At 49.6% G+C, this 27,867-nt stretch overlaps 1 protein-coding gene and 1 long non-coding RNA gene across 4 annotated transcripts in view; one reads left to right on the top strand and one right to left on the bottom strand.

Moving 5' to 3' along the window:
• Positions 1–27,867, top strand: part of LOC133228934 (uncharacterized) — a 97,166-nt gene that overhangs the window by 10,579 nt on the left and 58,720 nt on the right. For 2 of the 3 annotated variants that reach the window (XR_009730418.1, XR_009730420.1), the window contains exon 3: positions 7,544–7,630. This is a non-coding gene — a long non-coding RNA (uncharacterized LOC133228934). Of the gene's footprint in view, positions 1–7,543; positions 7,631–10,508; positions 16,335–27,867 lie in introns of those variants that run through there. The other variant, XR_009730419.1, reaches the window with a different exon arrangement.
• Positions 1,557–27,345, bottom strand: ALDH2 (aldehyde dehydrogenase 2 family member). Its single transcript, XM_061385014.1, has 13 exons — positions 27,050–27,345; positions 16,556–16,660; positions 15,300–15,440; positions 14,401–14,480; positions 12,036–12,147; positions 11,418–11,546; positions 10,685–10,798; positions 8,788–8,890; positions 7,998–8,182; positions 5,421–5,585; positions 3,614–3,771; positions 2,424–2,538; positions 1,557–1,984 (listed from the first exon to the last, which is right to left on the bottom strand). Exons 1-13 carry the CDS (start codon positions 27,170–27,172, stop codon positions 1,952–1,954), a joined length of 1,563 nt encoding a protein of 520 aa, XP_061240998.1. The 5' UTR covers positions 27,173–27,345; the 3' UTR covers positions 1,557–1,951.

Below are 27,867 nucleotides of genomic sequence, written 5' to 3' on the forward strand. Positions count from 1 at the left end.
GAAGAACAGGGGGCGGAGGGTGGCATGAGCTCAAAATGTTGCCTTTTGCCACTCATTTGTCATGGGACCGTTGCTGCTGCAGCTCATCATCAAAGCTAAAATACAGAATCATTTTCCTGGCAGTGAACCTCATTTCACCTTGAAGCAACATGAACTGGAACATCTTGTTACTTCCAACTGGTCATAAAATCGTCACCTCAATGAGATGTACCTATTTCAGCTACAGAATGATTAAGAGGTTTTGAATACATATATAAATATGTGTGGTCCTAAGTCACTTCAGTTGTGTCCGACTCTTTGTGACCCTATGGACTGTAGCCTGCCGGGCTCCTCTGTCCATGGAATTCTCCAGGCAAGAATACTGGAGTGGGTTGCCATGCCTTCCTCCAGGGGAACTTCCCAACCCAGGGATTGAACCTGCATCTCTTATGTCTCCTGCATTGGCAGCTGGGTTCTTTACCACTAGCACCATGAGGGAAGCCCATATGTAAATATATATAATCTAAAAGGTTAAATACTAGTAAACCTAATAATCTAAAAGATTTGGTTTACTTGTATTTTATTGTTTAAAATTTAGTGATATTGTTCTGCTTTCATTTTTCATGTCTACTATTTATGACAGTTAAATGCTGTTCTTTTTTATGTACTGCAAATAAGGTGTTTTTCAAAAATTTTATCTAAATGTCAATTTAAAGAAAAAAGTAAATTATAGTACAAGTATATGCATATACGACAAAAATTGTTAAGTGCTACTCAGAGAAATGAAATGAGTCTTTAGTAGAATAGGGGTCGCTTATCAAGACGTGGCTTAGCCTCAGTGAAATAAAGGCAGGGGTCAACCACTGAGTTCCACCACTCCCCTGACACTGTCTGCAAAAAGTATACACGTGTGTTTCTCAGGAAAGGATCAAACTTTTCCCCCAAATTCTTAAAGGAAGCTGTGACCCAATCATGATCACTCACAAACTACGACTGTGATTCAATTCTTTTTGCTCCATTTTCATTGTTCACTAAGGAATGTTCAGCTTCCTAATTTACTAATAGTACTGATTACTAACTTGCCAGGTCCCCTAGCTAAAGGCAGGCAGTGTTCTGGATACAAGATTCAAAAAGTCTGAAAATACAGACCTCACTTAAAATGAGTAAATGGACATCTGGTTTTCAGGTTAATCTCTTATAAAACTGGTCCGGCAGGAATGTGTCTCATTCGTTCTGACCCAGTCTTGAACTTACAACACTGAGACCAGCCTGGAGGGTCAAGTGCGCATTTTTCCCGGCTTACCTCTCCGTCTCTCGGGGCAGGGGCTGCGAGTGCTGCTGAGGTGTCGAGACTCAGTGTGTCGCACAGGGCCCACCGCACAGGGGCTGCCGCACAGGGGCCGCCGCACAGGGGCAGGCCAGAGACACCCGTTAATTACGTGCAGGATACAAAGGCTATTTGGCCCCAAGAGGGGAGGGTGGTAGGTGTTGACAGTGTGACACACGCACAGAGGGGACAACGTATCTGTGTGACAGCATCTCCTTGGGTTGAGACGGAGAAAGAAAGAGTTAGAAAGTGAAGAGCCATAGTGTCTTTATTGAGTTTTTAGTCCAGAATACAAAGCAAGGTGCTAGCTGTTGCCTCAATGATAGTAGAGCGGTCAACAATGGCTTTTCCTTCCCGTTAAGGCAAATTACAGAAGGAAGTGTGTCAGATGGACAGAATGAGATATTTGAATCTGTGGAAAGTCACTTTGAAAGCTAGTAGCAGTATTGCAGTGTAAAAGGCTTTCCATGTACCCTTTGCCGCACACCCAGCCCGTGTATTGGAAGGAACTTTCTTGATCCAAGAGATTCTTCTGGCAGAGTTTCTCTTTTGAGACCTTTAGCGTGCAAGGGTCATTTTTCTTGGTCTTGTGGCTGATCTCTGAGCCTTCCATTACTGGATGAGTAAGAAAGCCAGCGTGGTTCTTTAGGAGTTCTTCTGAGGAACTCTGACTGTGACCTGTGAGGGGAGCAGAGAAGCTGTTAAATCTGCATGCTTCCCTGTGGTCCGCAGGCCTCCTCAGCTGGATGCTGCCGGAGCAATAAGCAGAAGGGTTCTCCTTATTTTCCAACATCTCGACAACCAAATGGTCGATCTGAGCAACCTGCTAGGGCTATGTTCTGCGTTAAGATCACACTCGGCCTCCCCTTGACCCAGTCTTTCTCCACTGGGGGTTTTTCCCTCTTCTCAGGCTCTATAGAACTCGGTGTATGACAAAGCCCAGCAAAGGACTGTGTAAGCACAGTGGTGGTCAAGTCCCTACTTATTCTTCACAAGGCATAGCAGAGACCGGATCTTTACCCTCTTTGGTAGCTTGCATGGCTTAAAACAAGAAACCTGCAGTCAACACTGGTGGAGCCCAGCACAGGGAGAGGGCAGAGAAGGCACCCATACTCACGGTCTTCACTTCGGTGTACGCCTGCAGCCCGTATTCCCCCAGCTCCCGGCCACTCCCAGACAGCTTGTAGCCACCGAACGGCGACTGGGCCCCAAACACGTCATAGCAGTTGACCCTACAATTTAAGATGAGATCTCAGGAGTAACTCGCTGGGGCAGGGATGAAGTATCCTGCCCCCTCAAACTTCCTGTATTGCTCTAAAATTTAACTTTAGAGCAAATTTTACTTTAGAAAAAGGGAGGTGAAGAACCCTACTAAAATCATACAGGGGTTCAAAAGCAGGCCGTGTGAAACAAAGCCATAAGTTGTCTGGTCCTTCATGACATGGATGTCAATACCAGCGTGCACCAAATGCTAGCTTCCCATTTTAATGAATTGTTTTTGCTAATTAGGTGCTGTCTATATGGCTCTGTTCTGGATATTTCATATAAATGGAATCACACGACATGTGACCTTCTGTGTCTGGCTTCTTTCATTTAGTATTGCATTATCCATGTTGAAACAGGCATCAGCACTTCATTCCTTTTATGGCTGAACATTCCATCGCGTGAATAAACCACAGGTTGTGTGTCCATTCATCAGCTCGGGGGCGTTTAGGCTGTTCCCACTTTTTGACTATCGCGAATAGTCTATGAATATTCAGGTACACTTTTTTGTATGGATGTGTGTTTTTTTTTGCCTCCTGGGTATACACCCAGGAGTGGAATTACTGGGTCCTAGGATAATTCTATGTTGAACTGACCGGGGAACTTCTGCCAGACTTGTCTGTAGTGGGTGCAACATTTTACAGTACCACCAGCAATGTGGGAGGGTTCCTGTCTCCACACCCTAACCAACACTTGGTATTTTCTGTTTTTTACATTACTGCTGGCCTAATGGGTGTGACATAGGTGCTAAGCTTTGAAAACCAGGGTGACACAGATGCGGACCCTCAGCGCTGGCCTCCTCACAGCTTGGTGAGGAGCCCAGTCACCCAGCTGCTTGTCCAAGAAGTGCGTCACGGACATACGCACCAGAGGGAAGTTTAATCCCCTGGAGAAGGGCATGGGAAACCTCTACCCGCTACCCCACACCCAGACCCAGGAGGCACTGAGCCTGGTACCCCAACTCCGGGATGTGAGCAGGGGAATACCAAAGAGCCCGGCTTGGGATCTCTGCCAGGGTTGTGAAGGGTTGCAGGAGGCCCTTACCACACAGTGCCAGCCTGGAGGGCCTGGGACAGGTAATTGGCCTTGTCCAAGTCCTTCGTGAAGACAGCTGCAGCCAGCCCGTACTTGGAATTGTTGGCTCTCCCGACGACTTCCTCCATGCTCTTGAACTTCAGAATCTGCATCACTGGCCCAAAGATCTGGGATGAGAGAGCATTAAGGGTGGGTGTGGCAGACTGAGACCCATATGTTAGCCAGCTCTCCCCAGCGCTGAGCAGGTGGTTCTAGCAGCCCCCAGACTCACTGGAGCATGAGGGAAGGAAGCCAGCCGGTGGCCACGGGCCTTACATACCGTAGCTTATTTCTACCTGTGAGGTAGGGGTTTACACTGACAAGTTACATGTACATTTAGTTTCAAAGAACTCAAGTCAGTCGTTCAGCCAGGCACGCATCAGATGCTGAAGAAACAGCTATGAAGAAGTTAACTATGCACAAAACAGGATCTCTGATCTCAAGATGTTCCAGGTTTATCTTACACCTTCCCTGTCTTATTTCTGAGCCATTTCCAGGAATCCTGCTTCCTTTTAAGTGGACAACGGGATTTAGAAACCACAACGTGGGAATCGGGCGTGCTTCTTGTCGTTGCAGTGTGGCTGCTCTCAGCCCCATCAGGGGACAGCCCAGGGAACGGATCCTGATGCAATCCAGTGACTGGCCTATGACCAGGACATGGGCAGAGGGGGAGCCCAGAGGAGCTACCTGGCCCGAATGAGTGGTCGGAGGCGGGAGGTCAGGAAACGCCCCGAGAGGTGATAATCAAGCTGGGACACCACAGGAGCAGAAACTGGCCAAGCCAGAGTCAGGGGGAGGAGCAGGGAGGAGGAAAATGGAGTTCCAGGCACCAGCGCCCATTCTTTTTTTTGGCGCCCATTCTTAAAAAATCCATTTGCCACTAAAAGGAAGTAGGACTTTGTGAAGAAACGGCTGATGCCAGGACTGGGTAGAGAGTGTCACGAGGGAGGTGAGAAGACTGCCAGGAGCCCGTGTCAGAGCTGGAGCAAGAGATGGGGCGTCGTGCACTGAGGGCGCTAGCAAAGCAAAGGAGCTCCTGCCCTCCTTGGAAAATGAGTATTTTCCCTTTCCGTTGAGAATGGAAAAAAAAAAGAATCAAAGTAGTCATGATGGCGAAAAGAGGCAGAACTTTGTTGTATTTTCCTATCCTGATTTTTGCTCTTTTTTTTGAATCAATGGAAGAGGGTGGCAGTGTAATATTTTCCCTGTGTAAGGCTGCTAAAGGGCTTCATCCTCCCAGGGGAGGTGGAATGAGTCTGAACTCCACAAGGGCAGAGTACAGGTACTGGATACCCCCGGCTCTCCAGTGTCTGTAGAGCACCTGGCACACAGTAGGCACTCAGAAATGATTTGTGAAGCAAACAAATCAATGAGACAGTTGCTGCCCTACGTTCATAATCAATACCAAGGAGAAGAAGATCAAGGGACTCTCGCCATGTGGGGAATTCTGGCTTCTGACCTAGTCCAGTGTCCTGCTTACATGAAGTCCATGAGAAGTACTGGGAAGAGTCATGCCTTGAGTCACCGCTCACGGGACCAGAACACACACAGGACCTGCAGGCTTGGCCAGGGAATTCAGATACTGCCCCAAACCACTGGCAGCCATAAGAGGCTGAAGAGAAGTACAAGGTCACAAGTGAATTGCAAATGGTTTGTCTTATGCACTGAGCCAGGATTTGACCCAAGGTCAGCAGATGGGTCATGGGTCAAGATGCTGGACTGAACTGTCCACTTTTCCTCCTAAAAACATTCCCTCAAGCGCTGGACCCATACTGACCTCCTCCTTTGCGATGGTCATGCCATCTTGCACGTCTCCAAACACAGTGGGCTGGATGAAGTAGCCACGGTCAGCAGCCGCCCCTCCACCACACAGCAGCTTCGCCCCCTCCTCCTTCCCAGATTTGATATAGCCAAGGACCTTCTTAAACTGCGTTTCATCCACCTGAGGGAGAAGGAGCCCAGAGTTATACAGATGCTACAGCCAGACGTCTCCTAGCTTCATTCTTAGAACCACACAGGCATGGAGATACCTGGGAAATGGGCCAGATCATGAATGCTCCACACTCAGTCACTTCAGTCGTGTCCAACTCTTTGCAACCCCATGAATTATAGCCCACGAGGCTCCTCTGTCCATGGGATTTTCCAGGTAAGAATACTGGAGAGGGTTGCATTGCCCTCCTCTAGGGGATCTTCCCGACCCAGGGATCAAACCCACATCTCATGGCTCCTGCACTGGCAGGTGGATTCTTTACCATTAGCATCACCTGGGAAGCCCAGATCATGAATGCTGCTGCTGCTAAGTCGCTTCAGTCGTGTCCGACTCTGTGTGACCCCATAGATGGCAGCCCACCAGGCTCCCCCGTCCCTGGGATTCTCCAGGCAAGAACACTGGAGTGGGTTGCCATTTCCTTCTCCAATGCATGAAAGTGAAAAGTGAAAGTGAAGTTGCTCAGTTGTGTCTGACTCTTAGTGACCTCAAGGACTGCAGCCTACCAGGCTCCTCCGTCCATGGGATTCTCCAGGCAAGAGTACTGGAGTGGGGTGCCATCGCCTTCTCTGATATTAAGCCTACCATTTTTGTTTTTCAAGTATGAGATTACTAAAAATTTTAACTAGTATGAAAATACATTGATGGTAAAGGTATGTTACATACTCTGTAATATTCATATACTATTAGAAGAACTGATAAAACAGGTTAATTATACCTCAATTTAGAAAGGAAAAAAAAAAGGACTGTAAGCTGGTACAGCTCTTTGGGCAAGTGTCTTAAAAATTAGACAAAAAATTAGATGTTCATATCCTTTGACCCAGCTATTTAACTTCTAGGAATTTATGCTACATGTGACAAAGGGACCTGAACAAGGATAGTCACTGGGGAACATCTTATAAAAGCAAAAAGCAGAAACAATTCTAAGTATACATCAGTAGAGGAGCTGGTTAATATAATTGTGGTATATCCATATATTGTATCATCATTAACAACAGATCAATCAACACAGAAAGACAGCCTAAGATATTTCTTAAAGGGGAGAAAGCTTGTAGAATGATATATATTCCAACTTTTGTTACAACAAATATACCAAAATGTAATTCTGTGTGTGTGAGTGTGGTTGGTTACCTACGGAAAATGGACATGGAGGGGAAAAGGGGAATCTTACTTTTTACTGTAAACTCTTTTTTTATGAAGTTTCTAATACAAATCTATATTACCTTAATAATTAAACAGCCACAAACCACAAAGCAAAATGAGAGAAAAAGAGATGCTGTAATGGCAGATACATGTCTTGATTCATTTGTCGAAACCCATAGAATGCACACCACCAAGAGTGAACTCTAATGCAAGCTATGGGCTTTCGTTAATAATACAACAAATATATCAAACCGAGGCAAGATGTTAAAAACAGGAGAAACTAGGGAGTGGAAAGGTTTGGGGTTTATGGGAACTCTGTACTTTCTGCTCATTTTTCTAAAAAAACAGAATCTGTTAAAAAAAAAAAAAAAGGGCTGCCTTGGCTGGCCCCAGATTCTGGGGAGTGAACACCAGCAACACAGGTGCCCCAGGACAGTGGAGCTCACAGAGAAGCCCTCGCGGGCCCCAGAAGTGGCTTCAGGGCTGCACAGAAGGGACTTGTGGGGGCAAGCATCCCTGATGCCTGGTCCTATGGCTCCTCCTCCCTGGGAGGAGGTGGCCCGCACGGGGCCCTGTGGAGTGAGCCCAGGACAGCTGGGTCTAAGGACAGTGCTGGTAAAAGGACCAGGATATGAGAGGAGGTGGTGGGGAGAGGTACTGCTGTGTTTCTTACTGTGATTATTATTGACTATTAATTCAAATGAATACATGCTCATGGTAAAAAAAAAAAAAAAAAAATTTTTTTTTTTTTTAAATTTTCGATCAAACAGCTCAGAAGAGTATAAAGTGAAATGAAGTCCCTCTGCTACCCATACATGGCCTTCTGCTCGCCTCCCAGAAGCAGCCGCAACGAACAGGTATGTGTGTGTCTTTCTGGTCAAGGCATTTTTATGGATGGCCAAGGTCCAGAAAACACATGTTCCCTTTCCCATAGACACTCCTCCTATTTATTATGTGTGTGTAACTTACCAAGGGTAAGTGTAAGTGTAACTTTCTACTGTTAGTTTCCACTTCACGGCCACTCTGGGAGTTAGGAAGGGTAGGCGTTACGGGTGAGAGACTGGTGGCTCCGAGACAGCAGGTGGCTTCCCACGGGCACACAGCTGGTGCCTGGCAGAGCTGAACCTCGGAGCCGGGCCTGCCTGACTCAAGAGTCCAAGGCCCTTTCTGCTTCTCCACGGCGGCTCTGGACACTTGAGACCTGAGTGCCACCACCGAGCTTACCTGCGGCCCCTGCTCAGTCCGGCTGTCAAAGGGGTTCCCAACCACACGAGACTTGGCCCGGGCAACACTCCGTTCCACAAACTCGGCGTAAATGTCCTCCTGCACAAAGGTCCGCGAGCCTGCACAGCAGCACTGGCCCTGGTTGAAGAACAGGGCGAAGTGGGCCTGCTCCACGGCCCAGTCCACTGGGAAGGCAGAAGGCAACCACGATCAGAGAAGGAAAGGCCTGGCCCCTGTGGCGGCTGCTACCTATTAACACTGCCAATAGCACTCACACCCGCTGGGTGCCAGACCCCATGTGGGAACAAGACAGGCCTGACCTCTCCCTTCTCCAAGCACGGAGACCAAGTGGCAGACAGACACGAAGAGCAGTGGTCCTAACCCACTACGGTCCTGAAGCCAAGGGCGGCTGGAGGACAAGCCAGCTGGCCTGCGACCATCAGGGAAGACTCCCTCAAGGCAGACACATCTAGGAGCATCTCAACAGGACCAGGAGAGAGGACGTGATGGAGGGAAAGTAGCCTGATCTGACAGCAAGCTGCACAGCTGGGCAAGTCAGTAGCTCAGCCCAGCTGGATTACAGACAGCAGAGAGGAGAAAGGCAGGAGACAGGCCACGGCCACACAGGCCGGAGGGCCACGCTGAGGAGTCTTTCATCCTGAGGCCCTGGGCGCAGAAACCAATCCAATGGATGATAAGGATTGCAGAGCCGAGTGGGACCACAGGGGACACAGCTAGTGGCGAGTTGATATCAGACCTCTGCCTCCCACCAACCAAAAGAAAACCTTACTATCAGCATCTGACATGATGATATTGGGACTCTTTCCTCCTAGCTCCAGGGTCACTCTCTTGAGGTTACTCTTCCCCGCAGCAACCTGGATTAGGTGGCCAACCTACAGGGAGGCATAAACAGGGACAAACTCTTAGTAGAGAAGAAAAGAGCCAAACGTTCTCACAGGCACAGAACAGAAGTCCCCACAGCTTGAGGGAGCAGCTGGATGAGAAGAGACCTGGAGAATTTCACCACATCTGGCCACTCACTCACATAGCAGCCCCACCCTCTGAGCTCGCAGGATGATGACGATGTAACGACAAGTCAGAGTCACTGCCGTGTGGCTTCTACCTCCTGAGCACCATCTACATACCAGACACTGTGCTAAGTGCTTTGTGAGCACTGAGGTCAACCCTCTAAACAACCTCAGAGGGAGGGCCGCCTCTCCTCCTCCGTTCAGAAGTGTGGGAGTGGCAGCTCAGAGTGGTCAAGTCACTTGCCCACTTGCCCTGGAATCAGAATTCACACTGGGCAAACTGCGTCAAGCACCAGTTCAGACTTGCATCCCGCCTCCTCCTCAGTGTTCTAAATGGTATCCCCCTCACACAGCAAGGATGGGGTGTTTTTCACCTCCATATTCCAAAAGCCTGGCACAAAGACACCCCTGTGCTTACATGATGGGTGAACACACATTATCTCGGTCGGGAAACCATCCCCTCTGCCAGATTCCCAATATCCCCTTGAGGCGTTGATTTAGGTGGTGACTAACCCCAGAGAGAGTGGACCGTGTCACCTCAGCCACTATTCTGCCGTCCCGCAACCGCCATCTCTACATACAGACTGAATATTTGAAGGCATCTTCGTCTCAGGGAAATCATTTTGAAGATCCCCTTTATTATGCTATTCAGTGTGCCTTCTCTAAAGTCATGGGATAAAGCCTCCCAAAAATTCAAGTTAGCTCTTTAGAATGAATTTTGCTTCTGCTTCCAAGGTAATTACGTTTATGGAATCCCCAGACATCTTATACTTCTTTGTCTCTCCAGGGCCTGGCCCAGAGCAGCACTCACTCATTCATTCACTCACTGAGTACTTACTCTGGGCTAGATCTTTGTTGAATAAGCTTTATCTCACTTACGCCAACCCTGGCAAGTGGGCAGAGTTATTATCCCCATTTTACAGATGGGGAAATGGAGGCTTCAGGAGGCTGACTTGCCTAAGGTCACATAGTTAAGTAAGTGCTGCTGAAACACTTAGTTTGACTCCAATCATCTCCGCCACTACACCATACCTACATCTCTACTGCATAGATACTACCATCCTCAGTCTAAACACAATGACTGGAGCCCCCAAACACATGCAGTGAATCACCCCAGGTCATAATGACAAGGCTGGGATTTGAACTCATGTCTCCCGGAAGCCCACTCTCTTTAATCACCAGGACAGCACCAAGGAGTCTGACACAGCCCAGGTGCTTTGACGTTGGGCAGGCCGGCACCTCTGGGCTTTAGAAGTCTAGACAGCCTTGGCTTCTTTGTCTCACATGGGATGTCAACCCACCCCCTGGCCCCACAGCAGCTGGAGTGTCGACCAGTCTACAGAGGGCTCCACCCTGATAGACTCTGCTGGCACACCTGGGCCCCTTGCACGAGCTACTCAAAGACAGTCCTGGGGCAGACCCCCATCAAGTGCCCAGAGGCTAATCTTATTATTATTTTTTGTTTTGATCGCACCACTTTCAGGATCTTAGTTCCCCAACCAGGAACTGAACCCCGGGCCACAGCCGTGAAAGCACCAGGTCCTAACCACTGGCCCACCAGGAAATTCCCCCAGAGGCTGATCTTGAACTCACTGTCCTCTGAGGACAAGGGCGCTTGAGCCAAATGCACCGCAAGCCTGAGGTGCTGGGATGCCTTACCTCAGTGGAGCCGGTGAAAGCCACTTTGTCCACGTCCTCATGGGAGGCGATGGCAGCTCCCGCCGTGGGGCCAAATCCAGGAATAACATTGACCACACCCGGAGGAAAGCCAGCCTGTGAAAAAAACACCAGGGACACTGGAGTCATTCTCCTGCTCCAGAGTCCAGGCAGAGGAATATGCATCCCTTCCAAGAGAGGCTGAGACAGTCGGCGCAGCACCCAGGTAAGCAGTCTTACTGGGTGCTGCTCAGGAGCTCTAGATGGTGCAGTGAGGAACCCGTTTGTGGGATTCCCTGTGGCTGCTGCCCCTACCCCTGTGGCACTCAGAATGATAATCTTCATAGGGGTTGCTGTTCAGTCACTCAGTCATATCCGACTCTGCGAATCCGTGGACTACAGTATGCCAGGCTTCCCTATCCTTCACCATCTCCTAGAGGTTGCTCAAATTCATGTCCATTGAGTCAGTGATGCTATGGAATCATTTCATCCTCTGCTGCCCTCTTCTTTTTGCCTTCAATCCTTCCCAGCATTGGAATCTTTTCCAATGAAAAGGGGTCTGGCAATGAAACCCAACATAGAAAAGAGGGGATGGGGGGTCACCTAGGCTGAAGTGTGATGAGCAGAGGTGAAGGGGGTCAGGCCCTGGCCCCACCGGGGGACCCCTCATCAGAACTCCTATAGGACAAGCCTTTAAAAAAGGCATTTAGAGGTCAAGACAGACACAGCCACGCACCTCCTTAATCAGGTTGGCCACATAGAGGGCAGTGAGTGGAGTCTGCTCAGCCACCTTCATCACAACCACGTTTCCCGTCGCCAAGGCTGGGCCCAGTTTCCAGGCTTGCATCAGGAGCGGGAAGTTCCACTGCAATCAACAGCAGCCACTGCCAAAACCTCAGCCAAGAGCTACAGCAGCCGCAGAAAGCGGCAGCCAGAGAGCAGAGACTCTGAACCTCTCCTGTTTCCTTCACAACTCCATTATAGATGAAGACAGACGAGTGGGCAGGTGGCGGGGGACAGTATCAGCGACTCATGCTCATTGATGCTTTTACCAATGTGGCGGCACCACACTGCATTTACACTGCCCTCCCACCCTCAGACAGCTACTCTCACTTCCACTTTTCAGATAAGGAAACCAGTTCCTAGGGGTATCAGTGACTTGCCCAAGGTCACAGAGTTCGCACACGGCAGGGCTGGTTGGTTTTGTTAAAACCCATGTTCTCAACCACTGCCCAGGCCACCATCCAACATCACCCCACAGACCTTCCCACCTTGGCAATGAACCTGCCCGAGACTGCTGCCTCCCACAGCACTCCTGGTAAACCTTCACGTGTTTGTTTTGAGTCTGACTCACTGGGATGATCTGCCCACACACTCCCACAGGTTCATGGCGGGTGTAGCTGAAGTAGTCCCCGTCAATGGGAATGGTTTTCCCATGGTATTTGTCAGCCCAGCCGGCATAGTAACTTAAAAAAAAAAAAGAAAAATAACAACTTAATCAGTGACTGTCAGGGACCCTGTAAACCCTGGCAGAAAGCAAAGACTCAGACTGGTCCAGCTGGGTCTTTCTGATAACTGCCCTTGCTCTCGGCTTTATTTCCAAAGAGTTAGCTAACCACTAGGGTCTCAGTAATTCATTCTAGATAACTAACCTTGAAGCCTCAGACTCACCTGGGGTGCTTGTAAAAAAGCACCAAATTCTAGGTACCCACTTCGGACTTATTCAGTTGACTCTCTGCGGCCTATGCCCAGGAGTCAGTATTTTTAATAAGCAGATATATTAAACTGTGACTGTCTTACCAGTGCAGCACCGTAGGTTACTATCTGAGAACCATGGCTCCACTCTAGTGGGAAAGTGCAAACCCATCTAACAGCTGGCACTTGTGTGCACAACACCGTACTACCACTGAGGGAGCAGTGACCAGAGACAGATCAAGGACTGAGTTACCATCCAGACACACAGGGACACCACTGGTGAAAAAGCACTGCAGGATAGTCGAGGGGAAGAAGAGCCATGAGTGTGCAGTATGTACTGATTTTCAGGGAAGCAGGAAAATGAAAGACGGGGAGAGATGTAGCACGCGGTGTGAGAGAGCTTGCAGAAATGAACGTGTCTGCTGCAGTTGGCCCAAGACCAGAGTTGACCTCAGTGTGAACATGGGTGGGTGACCCTGGGGAAAAAACAGCCAGGGAGTTATTTTGCCAGTCTGTACAAATTAAGGCACTGCTGCTCCCTTCCTCTTAGGCCTATACGGTGTGTGTCTGCATGCCTCAGGACAGATGTTGAATCAGCACAGAAGTATACTGCTCAGACTCAGGAGGGCCTGGCGCTCTGCCTGGGGTTCACCCAGCCACTCCCTCTTGGGTATTCTTGCAGAGTACTCTCGATCTTGGCACGCCTGTCATTTGGAGCTGGAAAATTCTTCACTGTGGGAGCTGTCCTATACCTGCTAGGATTTTTAAAGCATCCCTGGCCTCTGTGCACGAGATGCCAAGTAGCAGCCCTCCCTCCCAGTTGTGACAACCAAAAATGCCTCCAGACATTACCCACCGTCCCCTGGGAGACACAGCGGCCCTAGCTGAGAAGCCCTGTCACAAGAAAGAAGCACTGTTTTGTTCTCCAGCCCATATGTCTTCGACACTGCTTCTTCCCCTCCACCCCGTCCACATGGGCACGGGGCAGCAGCCATTATTTGTATAATGACCTGTCCACCCGAACCACAGCTGGTCAGACTCAATCAGGGCCGCTCCTCCAGGAAACTGGCATGAGGACTAAGGGGCTGAGGTCAGTCTGGCTGGAATCAAGCACAGAGAAGAAAGCCCAGGTGTGTGCAACCAGGTTCCAGCATGCAGACAGGCCCAGGCCCTAAAGAGGCTGGGGTAGTCGATCAAAAGAACGCAGCAAGGAGGCAGCAGTGACAGTCAATGGCCTTGTTGGTTTAGACCCCTCACTCCCTGTAGCTGCCCAAGTTAGCCTGAAACCTCTTATTCCTCATCTTGTATTTCTCGGTTATTAAAATGTTTATGGTTAAACCCAAAGCTAGCAAGAGGAAGCAAATAATGGAGAACAGAGACAGACGAAATGAAAAACAGAAGAACAACAGAATCAACAAATTCAAAAGCTGGTTCTTTAAAATGGTCACTAAGTTGACAGACCTTTAGCTAGACCAAGAAAACAAGGGAGGGACTCTCTGGTGGTCCAGGGCTAAGACTCCGCACTCCAAATGCAGGAGGCCCGGGTTTGTTCCCGGGTCGGGGAACCAGATCCCGCGCGCCACAACTAAAGATCCTGAATGCCACAACTAAGACGCAGCACAGCCAACTGAATCAATAATGTTTAAAAAGAAAAAAGAGAGAAGCACAAATAACTGAAGTCAGAACTGGAAGTAGGGGATTATGATTATAAAAAACGAGATCGAAATGATTAAGAGAGAATGTGATGTGCCACTATAGCCAACAAAGCAGATAACCTCCAAGAGAGGGACAAATTTCAGCTAACCCATGAACTGCCAAAACTGAAAGAGAAGACATGTGCGACTCAATTACAGTCTTGGTACGGAGGGACGGTCCCCCCTGAGAGGGAGTCTCACGACGTTCCCCCAGCTCCTGTGATCCTTTCACAGCCCTCCAGCAACACTCCCCACCCACTCACCCGCCCCCACCCCACCCTCCCCCTCACTGGCACGGCCACACCAACAGCAGGAAGCCTGCGCCCATACCGCAGGCACTTGAGGACCATGTCCAGATCCACCAGGTAGGAGATGATATAGGGCTTGCCGTTGTCCAGGGTCTCCAAGGCCTGAGTGAAAAAAAAAAACAAGATCAGCACAGACGGGTGGGCACAGGAATGAATCAGAGCAAATCAGGCGATGAGCAGCACGGAGGCTCAGCATGGTACGAGGAGGGCTGGTGGCCCCTTTGTGCTGGATTTCAAGGCACTTCTGGGCCTCTTCAATGGCAGGGAGCATGAGGCGGGGACGGGAGGAAGGAGGCACCAACTTCTCATTCAGTCATTTCATAAACATTTGTTTCAAGCTTCTGCTCTACGGCAGAGCGATGTTAGGAATACAGAGGTGATCGCTGGGAGCTTATAGAACAAAGAGCCAGCAAATAAGGACACAAATCATTAGTCACAAGTGTGAGGACCAGGCAAGGTCGAGTAGATCATGTTGAGGGAACAGGGCTTTATCCTAAGACTACGGGATGCCATGGAAGGCTTAAGAGCAGAGTATCATGGTATAATTTGTCTTCTAGAAGGTTCACTGTGGCTGCTATGTGCAGTATGGATTGGGAGAGGTGAGGGTATTGCCTCCTGGTTTCTTCTGCCTCTTGCAGCCAGGGAGGAGGCCCAGCACATAGCAGGCTGTCCATCTTCTGGGCTGTCTCCAGGAAGGCCTCCCCATCATAGCCGCCTCCCCACCCGTCTCCTTTCTTAGCCAGACCCATCACATCAAAGGAAACACTCAAGAGGCTCCCCAGGTTGATACAGGGGCAAACCCCAAAGGTCTCCCCTACACCATTCTGGTCAGTTACTTGTCAGCGATGCAACCCTTTCCTGACTATCCGTGGGATGTCCATTCTCCGTGTAGGTTGAGAAGGCAGGAAGTTGGGGACTCACTGCCAAGTAGGTCCGGTCTCGCTCAATCAGATCAGCCAGGCGGTTCAGCAGCCGGCCCCTCTCGGACGCGTCCATGCGGCGCCAGGGCGAGCCCAGCTGGAATGCGGCCCGGGCAGCCTTCACTGCTCTGTCCACGTCTGCCTGGAAAACACCCACCCAGGCACCTCAGGCCTTCTTAGCAGTAACCTCCTCCAAATACCTCCTGACCCACTGCCAAACGCACCCACAGGGGCTCCAGTCGATACCGGTGGAGACACTGCCTCAAACAGTTCCTCCCAGCCTCGAACAGCTCTGTCGACCAGGTTTAAGATGAGCAGCTGGGCTCCTTTCCTTCTCAGGAGTCAGAGAGGGAATGAGGATGCTGATGGTTTCCCATTTCCAAATCCCCCAAAGAGTTATGTAGGGAGCAGCAATGCAGGGATCAGTACTTAGAAACTGGTCATTTCTGCCCCTGCTTCCTTCCCAAACAAGTCCAGTAAAATTAACCATTCCTTCTGAGATGACTGCAGTCTACAACACATGCAGGTTTAACCAGCTTCTCTCTCCTTGGGGAAGCAATAAAATCAACGCAGCATTTTTCATAGAGGCAGATGTGTATCAGGAGGTGGGGAGCATGGTTGTCATTAATATTAAATACGTTTACCATTAGACTATGAGTCAGAAAAGTATTCACACTTTCTTTTAGCAAAGGAAGCAAAGCTTTAAATGTGCATATAGAAGACTGTCTTAAAGCAGAGGACAGGAAGCATTCTTGAATCATTTGTTAAAGCTTTTTCTGTTTCAAAAAGTGAAGTGTTTTTTTTTACTGAATGTCTAATTTTTTAACTTTAATATTACAGTTTTTTAATTACCATGGGTATATGTAAATCAAAAAAATACTACAGACACCGTAACTAGATCTCAGAAGACCCAAATTGTGTTCAACAAGATTTCCAACCAGCTGTGCACTTCCCTTCTCTGACCTTCAGCTTCCAGGTCTGGGATGGAGAGACTGGATTAGACATTCTCAAATTAAATTCCAAGTCGGCAATTCTACAGCTGTATGAATTCTTGAACTGGGGTACAATCTAGCACTTTTATCTACAAGGAAGAGTTTCTGTGGCTTCACTTACTCAAAAATCTTAATGGGCATTTTAGTTATTAAAGTAATACACGATAGTTTCAGCCATACGAAAATCTATGTTAAAGAGTGAAACCGCCCTTGCCAATCCCCAGCCTGCTTAGCCCTGCCCTGAGGTTAAGTCACCAGTTCTCACCTTGTCCCCTTCAGCCACGTGACAGATGACATCCCCAGTGGATGGATTGACCGTGGGGAAGGTTTTCTTGCTGACGGCATCATGCCACTCATTGTTTATAAAGATCTGCAATGAGAAGGAAAGTCCTGAGGAGCAGCTCTCAACCTGATACTGACCAACAGCAATGTTTAAAAAAAAAAAAAATCAGAGAGAACAAATAGGAATTAGCTTCAGAGGTATGTGGCCTAGAAGTTAAAAGCACAGGCCTTGGAGACAGTCCAAGCTGGAGCACCCACTCTGCTAAAAGTACTGAGGTAGAGCATCAGTCCTTTCAATGCCCTGGTTTCTTTGGCCCGAAAAATGAAGACTACATACCTTCCTTATCAGTTATCTGTATCTACCACTGTGTGACATCACCTCAAAATTTGGTAGCTTAAAATGATTTATTACCATCTCTCACGGTTGGGTCCATTGATTGGGCTCAGCCGGGCAGGGCTTGGTCATGTGGTTGCAGAGCGAGGGCACCTGGGGCTGAAGATACAAGATGCCTGCTTCACTCGTATGTCTGTGGCTACACGGGTGCTTGGGCTTCCTGACTCCATGGCAGACTCAGGCTAGTCAGACCTCTCACATGACAGCTGGCTTCCCAGAGTGTTCAACAACACCAGCCAGAAGCTGGAAGGCTTCTTCTTCCCTTTTTTTTTTTTTTCAAAAGACTTCTTTGTTTTATTTATTGATCTTTATTTTTTGGGTCGTGCAGGGTCTTCACTGTGGTGTGAGGGCTCTTTGCTGTGGCACAAGAGCTTCTCTGGTTGGAGCGCAGGTTCTCTAGTTAATGGCACACAGGCTTAGTTGTCCCATGGCATGTGGGATCTTAGTTTTCCCCAACCAGGGATCAAACCCACATCTCCTGCATCGGAAGGCAGATTCTTAACCACTGGGCCAACCAGGGAAGTCCCTGAAAGGCTGCCTAAGATCTAGCTTCAGAAGTCATACAGCCTTATTTCTGCCACCAAATTCCATCGGTCATGTTATATCATAGAAACCACCGTTCCTCTACCACACTACTGTCAGGGTCATTATGAGAACTGAGTTCGATTCTTCTTTTCATCCATTCAGTAAGTATTTAGTGAACATTGCAGTGGGCAGGGCACTGTTCTAGGGTTGAGGACACAGAGTGGAAACCAAACTCAGTAAGGACCTTTCTTTCATGGAGCTGGCATTCTGGTAGGCACAGAAAGTAAAGACACAATTAAATACCCAAGGCAGCCTCAGACTGCAGTCTTAAGTGCAAAAGAGAAAAACGAGATGCAGACAGAGTACTGAAGTGGGGGAAGATAGAGAACTCTAGCTGGGATGGTCAAGGAGGGCTTCCCTGAAGAGCAGACATTTGACTTGAGCCCTGACTGATGAAAGGAGCCAGCCGCAGGAAGAGTGGGGGGAGGAGGAGCAGTGCAGGCCACAGGGACAGCAAGTGCAAAGGCCCCGGGGCAGAAGTCCGTCTGGTGTGTTAGAGAAAAAACAGAGGTGGCCGGAGTTACTGGTGAACAAGGAAGAGAGTGCTAGGAGATGGGGACAGAGAGGAGGGTGGGTCCTGTGAAGCAAGCTGTCCCCTGAGGCTGGGGAAACTGGTCTCAGGAAGCGGGCTGAGGTGTTTCAGTCCCTTTAACCAAGGCTGGGGCAGAGGTCACAGGTGGGGTGAAGTCAAGGCCATCGGTCCAAGGCCTGATTACCTTCCTGTCCCAGGGCTCTCCTGGGCCCCAGCATCCTACCGTGGCCTGGCCCTGGCTGAGGACCCAGGCAGTTGTCTAGTCACTCAGCCAGGTTCTCTGGAAATGTGTGTGGGTATCACTTCATTTGGCTGATCATCAATCTGAAGGGAAAAAAGACACCTCTGTTTCTTCCTGCAGGAGGGCTGGGAAGTGAGCCCCACAGGTCGCTTCCAGTGGAGGGTACAGGTCTGGCATAAAGAGTTCAGCCAGGTGGACCCAAGTTCAAGCTGGACTGGGCCACACCCTGCCTGCGTGCTCCCCTCTGAGAAATCAGCTTCACCCCCTGGTGAACTTGGAGGAGAGGGAGGCCCAGGGGCAGGAGCAGAGATAACATCCGTGGAGGAAGGAGGAGGGCCTGGCACACAGTCTGTGACCACTCTGAGCATCTGTTCCCATCGCCACCCTGAGTGCAGGCTCAGGGTTCCAGGCTCACACCCACCGCTTCACGGACGCACTTGAAGCCAGAGATGAGTAGCTACAGAGAGAGGCAGGCCGCAGCGGCGGAGTGAGACGGGCTAGCCTTGAACTGTTCCCTGCCTTTGACCAGGATGTCAGCGCCTGGTCCCATGAAGATGTTCCCCCCGACACCTACATGTCATGGAAATGGCTAATGACTGTTATTTAGCTACTCATTATTCAGCAGCCCCTGTATTGGAAGCTTTCCAAAACGGGATCATTCCCATTTAAACTTCATAGCAAACTAAGGTGAGTTTCATCCTCTCTACAGTGGGGGGTGGGGGTGGGGGACACTGAGGCACAGAGAGGCCAAACCACCTGCTCAAGGTCACACAGCAGTGAAGGCAGAACCCGGATCTGAACCCAGGTCTTTGGAACTCTGAGACCTGTGCTCTTTGCCCAGTTCTCAACTCCAGTCCAGAGCCCATGTCTGCCTTCAAGGAGGTCAGAACTCTTTTTTTCTTAATCTCCACCTTTATGGTTTACCCTACTGCAAGCTTGATTTTGAGTTTTTATTATGGGTGCTGTAAAAAAGCACAGCCTCTAAGCCACACAGACATGGGTTGGAATCCTGGCTCTACCTCTCTCAAGCTGTGACCCTGGGCCAATCCCTTCATCTCCGGATGCTTTATCAGTCTCTGGAAATAATACATCTGGGGGCATAAATGTGAGGGTAAAATTCCACAAGGGGTGTAAAGCTCCTGGGCCAGAACCCCACGCACACCATGTCTCACCACTACAGTCCCTGCGTTCCTCCAGATACCCTGCACAGTAGCACGCAGAATTAGTCTATCCTGAGAAAATCTCCACTGTTATTTCACAAACCTCAGGAGGTATGAAGTGGACAATGGGCCAGTCTGGTGAAACTCCCCAGGTCCTACACCCTTCCCCGCTGGGCGAGGCCCACACTGTCCCCTGATCTTAGTCCAGGATCCTGGCAAGTCCGCTCCCTAGCCTGCCTCTCAGTGGCCTGAATTTGTTGAGTCACTCTCCATTGTTGAGTTTTCAACAATCCATCCTCCCTTCTAACTAACAGGAGAAACTGGAGTTTGCAGGAACCTAGAATCTTCCTTCTGTTTATAGAGTTCCCACTTTCCCTCTCCTAGAACCAGGCTTTAATGGTCTCCTCCTTGGGGAGGTGGGGCAAGGGGGGAACTAGGGTGAGAAGCGTTCCAAGACTGAGGCACTGCCGAAGTTCTGCTTCAAGTGAGGAGAGTCTCATAGTGACTTCTTGAATAAACACAAGAGCAGACTCCAGGCCAAACACTTCCTGACCTCTTGAAACCCAAAGCCTAACTTACATAACATGTTAACTCAGTCACCCTGGGAGGCGGTCCTACCAGGCTCTCACTTACCCCTTCTAGCCTCTAGAGCACGAAGGATGACACAGGGTGCCTGCAGGAGGGGCCTGGGCAGGAGGAACCAGAAGGGCCCCGGAGCTGCCTCAGGAGGGGCCTGGGCAGGAGGTACCAGAAGGGCCCCGGAGCCGCAGGGCGAGGAGGGAGAGAGCAGAGGCCAGGACCTGCACTGGTGCTGCGGTTCTGAGGGGCATGGGACAGACACGGGGAGCGTCCGCACTCAGCAGCAATCACGGACTTCTGTTTTGTAAACTGCTTTTTTTATGAGTGAGTTTATCTTGGACATTATTCCACAGGCATATCTGTCTCACTATTTTAAGCAACATAGCAGTCTTCAAAACTTAACAGACCTCAGTTTGTTGAATCATGTCCTACAAATGCACTTTAGGACAAGTTTTCACTACAAGCAGACCTCAGAGATATTTTATTTTCAGTCCAGACCACTGCAATAAAGTACTGTAATAAAGGGAACCACATGAATCTTTAGGTTTCCCAGTGCATATGAATCTTGCCTGGAGAATCCCAGGGACGGGGGAACCTGGTGGGCTGCCGTCTATGGGGTCGCACAGAGTCGGACACGACTGAAGTGACTTAACAGCAGTGCATATGAAACGTTTGTTTACACTATACCAATCGTTTTAGGGTGCAATATCATGGTATCTGGAGAAGGCAATGGCACCCCACTCCAGTACTCTTGCCTAGAAAATCCCATGGACGGAGGAGCCTGGTAGGCTGCAGTCCATGAGGTCGCTAAGAGTTGGACATGACTGAGCGACTTCACTTTCACTTTTCACTTTCATGCACTGGAGAAGGAAATGGCAACCCACTCCAGTGTTCTTGCCTGGAGAATCCCAGGGACGGAAAGCCTGGTGGGCTGCCATCTGTGGGGTCGAACAGAGTCGGACAGGACTGAAGCGACTTAGCAGCAGCAGCAGCAGCGTGATATCTAAAAAAAAAAAAAAAAAAAAATGCGCCTACTTTGAACTGAAAAAAACCTTACTGCTAAAAAGTGCCAGTCATCTTCCGTGCTTTCGGCAAGCTGTAATTTTTTTTTTTGCTACTGGAGGATTTGAAATACGGTGAAAATTACCAACACATGTTGGGAAAAAAAGCACTGACAGATTTGCTCCATGCAGAGTTGCTACAAACCGATTTGTAAAAAAAAAAAAAAAAAAAAGCAAAACACCACAGTTTCTTCAAAGTGCAGTAAAGCACAGCGCAATTAAATGAGCTCTGCCTGTACTCCTGACGGTGCTGCTGCAGTGAACATCTTGACTTGATGTGCATCTTTGCAAAGCTGGGGCAGGTTACTGTATAAAAATTAGAACTGCTGAGTTGCAGGATAACATGATCCTTGGCTTCCTCAGATATCTTGTATTCCAGGTCCCCGCAGATTAGGAAATGCAAACAGAAACGTGGTGAGGGGAGAAGCTGGGGCAGGGACAACAGAGCTGAGAGCAGGACTGCAGGACCCTGGAGAGGAGTCTTAACGAGAGGAGTCTTAACCAAAGCGAGGACACAGGGATGGTCCAGCGCAGCCTCCACCCATGTCAACAGACAGTCATCATCTGCCCATGGTCTCCAAGAAAAGGTTAAATGCCCTTCAGTAGCTCCAATTTACAGACACAGGACACACTCTAGAAAGACCTCATTTCCAAGCTCAGATGCATGAAAGAATTCGGGATCCATTACCTAGGAAATCTACATCCCTGGAATATGTTCTTTTCCCTAAGAGTAAGCAAATGCTTGGCTTTCTATCCTGGATAGCTTCTGCTGGCATCTGATTTTTCAGTGGCAGCTGAGTACTTTATGTCAAAGAGAAAACATATTATCTTTCGTATTGCAAGATCCTAAGGAGAAACGTTCAGAATCTGAACGTTGGAATGCCACACGCAGTCACACTTTTCCACACAATCATCTAGATATCTCCAGGTTAGTTTGGGGTTAAGGCCAAGGGCGGAGAAGGCAATGGCACTGCACTCCAGTACTCTTGCTTAGAAAATCCCATGGACGGAGGAGCCTGGTGGGCTGCAATCCATGGGGTCACTAAGAGTCGGACACGACTGAGCGACTTCACTTTCACTTTTCACTTTCATGCATTGGAGAAGGAAATGGCAACCCACTCCAGTGTTCTTGCCTGGAGAATCCCAGGGACGGGGAGCCTGGTGGGCTGCCGTCTATGGGGTCACACAGAATCGGACACGACTGAAGCGACTTAGTATAGCATAGCAAGGCCAAGGGCAGTTACCTGGCACTGCCCCCAAGCCCTCCTCTGTCTCCTCCACATCCCCCAGGGTCTTTGGTCTCACATTCCTGGACTTTCACCACTTTCAAGATGGGAGGGCTGACTCCACTGTGGACTGTTTGCCAGACAGGCAATTTCAATTTGTCAACATGCCTGTGGGCTTACAGTTGGGCAATCTCTAGCTCACTGCAATCCCTTCTCTAGCCAATTTCAACACTCCCAATATGTCCTCACAATCTTGTTCACATTAACTCCACAATTCTTTGCAAAAAGGCCCTTCTGAGTAGAACTCTTAGGTTCCCATGCCTTGCTACTAGAACACAAGATTGTAAACAGTTTCATAAATGTCAACCTTCAATATTTACTGAGCAGTAATTATATTCCAGGTGGCTCAGCGGTAAAGAATTTGCCTACCAGTGCAGGAGAAGCAAGTTTGATCCTGGGTTGGGAAGATCCCCTGGAGTAAGAAACAGCAACCTACCCCAGCATTCTTGCCTGGGAGATCCCACGGATTAGAGGAGCCTGGAGGGCTACAATCCATGGAGTCAAAAAGAGCTGGACATGACTGAGTACACACACATAGACACAAATTATGTTCCAGTCTTGGTGTGGAAATACAAATGTGAACACAAACTTGGCTCCTCCCTTCCAATTTAAATATTCAGTTCAACTATCTCATAAATATTTACATCTTTGTTTGACCACTGACATTTGCTCACTCTTGTGGACCTCCGTGATGGAGCTCTTGATCTGGCTCCGCCTCCCCAGATCCATCAGCTGCCTGGAATCAGATGACCTAACTCTTCCTTTGCAATCATGTTTTTCTTCTGCTCTGACCACCCTGTGTTTGCTAAGTTGCCTGGGGGGCTGCCCTCTTTCCCAGGCCCCTCTGGGCTCTGCTTCTGTCCTTCCCCAGAGGACAGGGGCAGGGGATGGGCAGAGCATGGGGACTTGGGGTGGACTAGCCCAGACCACCCCTCCAAGGGAGCCCAGATGACCTTCCAGACCAGGGACCAGCCTGAGTCACCTCAGCATCCCCAGGGCACATCCACGCTTGGTACAGGGAGAATTGATGCTTTTGAACTGTGGTGTTGGAGAAGACTCTTGAGAGTCCCTTGGACTGCAAGGAGATCCAACCAGTCCATTCTGAAGAAGATCAGCCCTGGGATTTCTTTGGAAGGAATGATGCTAAAGCTGAAACTCCAGTACTTTGGCCACCTCATGCGAAGAGCTGACTCACTGGAAAAGACTCTGATGCTGGGAGGGATTGGGGGCAGGAGGAGAAGGGGACGACAGAGGATGAGATGGCTGGATGGCATCACTGACTCGATGGACATGAGTCTGAGTGAACTCCGGGAGTTGGTGATGGACAGAGAGGCCTGGCGTGCTGCGATTCACGGGGTCGCAAAGAGTTGGACACGACTGAGCGACTGATCTGATCTGATCTTGACCATAGGGCCTGGTCATGAGGCATCATAGCATGGGGTCTTGTGTGTTAAGAGCTAACAGAGCTAATCTTGAACGCTGGTTTCACACAAATGTGAACTTGACCTCCCTGAGGCTCAGTTTCCTCATCTATGCAATATGGTTCCTACAATTGTTGGGAGGACGAAACGTGAAAATGTAGGTTCAAGTTATCAGGCGCAGCGCCTGACAGATCGTAAGTAATCAGTCATCACGGTTATGGGGTCACAGTTCACATGTATGTCCACAACACACATGGCCAGTCTCAACGTTGTCCTAACCCAGTCACCTCTAACTTAGCCGGTTCCCAGCATGCTCTGGACATACTGAACAGCATTTCTGTTTCTTTATAATAGAAGCAGAAAAAACCAAGGTGGGGCCAGTGAAATCCTCCGATTCCCTGGGTTGCCCAAATCTACTGTTTCTACAAAGGCTCTCACAGCTTCTCAACAAGCAGTAAAAGCAGTGCAATCAGCGTGGGGATATTTCACTTGACTCGTTCAGCCTGCAGCCAACTCCGAACCACAGCCTAGCCCAACAGAGGTTCTGGTTCATTCCATAAGACTGCAAGGAAAACAAGATAATTCAAAACTCCTATTCTGTATATATCGCCTGTTAGCAGTGGTAACAGGAATCCATCCAGGACAAGTTGAGGCAAAAGGACCCCAAGAAAGTCGACCAAAACACCCCACTGTACCTCTTCTAGTTAAGAAACAGAAGTGAGAAGGAAAAGATCCATTGCCTATGCCACCCTCTCTTCAAGGAGAGACCCAACAAACTTGAAATGCAGCATTCCGCACCCCCAGTCACCACCACCATGTCGTTGGATGAGAAAATGCAACGCCTACAGAAGCAACTTCAAAGCCTAGGTCACAGCGCCTTTGGGGCAAGCTCCAGGATCCAGAAGAGTTCACTGAACATCAAGGAGTCAATAATCCCCAGAGAAATGTTGGAGCATATGATCTAGTTTGTACCTAGAATCCCTGGTAAGAAACTTAAAACGTTAGGATTAGACCATGACATTCTTGCTAGCAGGGATTATAAGAACTCAACACTGAAAACCCAAGGAGCTTTAAAATGTGCCTGTACAGCAGAATGTCATCCTCACGTGAACTGCTTTGCAACCTTGGAAAAAGTAAGATTGGAATCTACTAATTTAGGAAGATAACCAGATGCATTGTTTAATGAGACAGAGCTTCAGAAGAGCAAGTGCAAGGATCTCATTTAAATAGGAAAAAAAAACCACCTAGTGCAAGCTCACTTGCCCAATGCTCTTATATATGCACATGTGCACGCGTGCCCGCAAATTTACCACCTAACATTGTTCTTGGAGGGAGTGCAATGGAATATGCTGGAAGTTTTACTTCTGCATTTGTAAACAGTGAGCAATGGTTACTTTTATGATCTCAAAGAAATGTGATAAAAGCAGCTGCAGAAAGATTTCACTCGGCGTTACAAACTAACCCTAGAGAGAACTCTAGATTCAGGACCTGTGCTATTACCACGGATATGCGCGCGCACATCTGGACCCAGTTTCCTCACCTCCACATGAGCACAAAGGAGGAGGATCCTTATTAGAACCTGTGGCCACAAAAGCTTGGGGTGCTGCCGTCTTTCCGTCGATATTTCTGCGTGATATGCAAGTCTTTCAAGCGTGAACTCCTTCCTCCTCAAGCAGTCTACTGAGGAAGCAGCAGCTGCTGCCTTTTTGGCTTGTGTTATGCAAAGGGCATCTTATTTTATCCTTTGTTTCTATTCCCTTGCTAATGACGATTTGTAACACACTTTAAGGGGCTTCCCTGGTGGCTCAGTGGTAAAGAATCCGCCTGCCAATGCAGGAGAAGAGGGTCCAATCCCTGGGTGGGGAAGAGCTCCCGGAAAAGGAAATGGCAACCCACTCCAGTATTCTTGCCTGGGAAATCCCATGAACAGAGGAACCTGGCGGGGCTACAGTCCATGGGGTCGCAAAAGAGTCGGACCCAACTTAGCAACTAAACACCACCCTTTAAATCACACATCTACCCACTGCCAGGGTGTAGATTTACAGTGAAGCTCCAGACCAGACAATCAAGTCCCCTGTTGAAAGCAGCCAGCCAGAGGCAGGCTCCCCAGCATCTTAGGTCAGCAGTGACCCCTATATTCCCACCTAGAGTTGCAACAAAAATACACAGAAGTTTCTGGTTATTGGCTTACTCTTGGGAGCCCAGATGTGAACCCCAGCCTGACCACTGATTTGAGTCTTTGGGTAACTCACTGCATCTCTTTGAAAATTCAGTTTTTTCATCTGTAAAATGGAGATAACCACAGTACCTACCTCACCAGGCTGCTTAAGGATTAAATGGCCAATCAGGTAAATGCTTAGACTGGTGCGAAGGAGGTGCACAGAGAATAGGAGCTGTGACTCCTGCAAGTGCCCGTGCAGTGAATGAGCCCCTGTGCTCATTTTCCGGCCCCTCCCCAGGCCGGAAGAAGAAGGGGAAGCTCAAAGAAGGGCAGCAGCTACACTTGTTGTAAAAACAAAACGAACTCTTTCATAACCAGTCTCCTTCTCGGTGAATTCTCCAGCACTTTACCCAAACTCAAAGGTCAAGAGAAAAGATGTGCCAAAGTCCTGGTTGACCAAGAAGTCAGCCACTGGGAATCGAGGTTATACTGGAAAATCCTTGCTTTGATCAAAGAAAGAACCCTTGGAAGGTGCAGACACCACCCCGGGATGACACTGAGGTGGCAAAGATCCCAGACCTTTTCCAATTCCCAGCAGTGGAAGCAGCCAGGACATCAAGTGGCCACGGCCATGGCCTTGGCCTCTCCACTGGGGAACTGGTGAACTTTTAGTTGAAAAGGACCCCTTTTTCCTGTTTTCCCATTTGGTCGAGGGCATGAGTCAAGGGATAAAATATGACGAAAAGACAAAACGGCTCCTGCAAAGAGGGTCTTAAATGGACATGTCCTCTGGATGAGTGACGTCCGGATGACTCTGCGCAGGCACAGGGACGACTAAGAGACCCGAAAGCCGAGGACGACTGGGGAAACAGCTGGATCAGGGAGCCGAGGTGTCCGAGGCGCTTAAGGGGCCAAACTGCTCGCGGGGAAGGAAGGGAAGTTGTGTAGAAAGAGCAACTGTGAGCAAACCCGTGGAGACCCAACGGGGTAAACTGAGGCCCGAACAGATCCAGTCCCTTCCCACTCGGCAGAGAACAAAGCACGGGGGCGGCCTCACCTGGTTGTACAAGACTTCAGGCTGCTGGTTGGGGGTCGGCACGGCCTGGGTGGCGGCGGACAGCAGGCGGCGGCCCTGGCGGGGTCCGAGGCGGGCGGCGGCAAGCGCAACGGCGCGCAACATGCCGAGGCCGGAGCTGGGACAAGGGGGCTCGAGAGGGCGGCTGGAGCCTGACTGCCTGCGGGGCGCGTTATCACGCGGGGCTACCTCTCCCCGCCCCCTGCGCGGCCGCCAATGGGCAGCCGTGGGGCGGGGCGGCGGGGCCCCGGGGGCTTACGCGCGCCTCCCCCACGCCCGGGGCGGAGAGCCCTTCCGCAGCTCGTCTCCAGTGCGGAAGGGGCGGGAGTGAACCTCGGGGCTGACCTCCGAGGGGCCTCTCACTGCCCCATGCAGGGCGCGCCGCGGGTGTAGAATAAGAGGCTCTCCCGAATTCAGTGCACGTTGACTGAACCCCTAATGTATACAGGCCTGAACTCGAGCGCCCCTGGCCCTGACTTGCGGGGGCTTATACTCTAGGGCATTACTCCCCAACCTTTGGGCACCAGGCACCAGTTTTGTGGAAGCGGGTGTCGGATGGTTTCAGGATGATTCAAGCCCATTACATTTATCGTGTATTTTATTTCCAGTCTAATGCCCCCGCTGATCTGCCCGGAGGTACCAGTCGGTGGCCCAGAGGTTGGGGACCTCTGCTCTAGTGGGAGAGGCCAACCTTAAACCAAACACGAGATAATTTCAGATAGTGAGAAGGGATGTGAAGGAGATGAAGGAAAGGTAAAGAAGGACTTGGGGCTGAGGGCGCCCGTGGCCAGGAATTGACC

This window comes from Bos javanicus, chromosome 17 (assembly GCF_032452875.1).
Source record: "Bos javanicus breed banteng chromosome 17, ARS-OSU_banteng_1.0, whole genome shotgun sequence".
NCBI classification, from domain to species: Eukaryota; Metazoa; Chordata; class Mammalia; order Artiodactyla; family Bovidae; genus Bos; species Bos javanicus.

Excerpts from the sequence above, each read along its gene's own strand:
- ALDH2 (XM_061385014.1), bottom strand. The coding sequence starts at position 27,172 with ATGTTGCGCGCCGTTGCGCTTGCCGCCGCCCGCCTCGGACCCCGCCAG. Across the intron at positions 11,547-12,035 it reads TGTGTGGGCAGATCATCCCA|TGGAACTTCCCGCTCCTGAT; the intron begins GTGAGTCAGACT and ends TGTTGATTGCAG. Across the intron at positions 8,183-8,787 it reads CATCATGTCAGATGCTGATA|TGGACTGGGCCGTGGAGCAG; the intron begins GTAAGGTTTTCT and ends CTGCCTTCCCAG.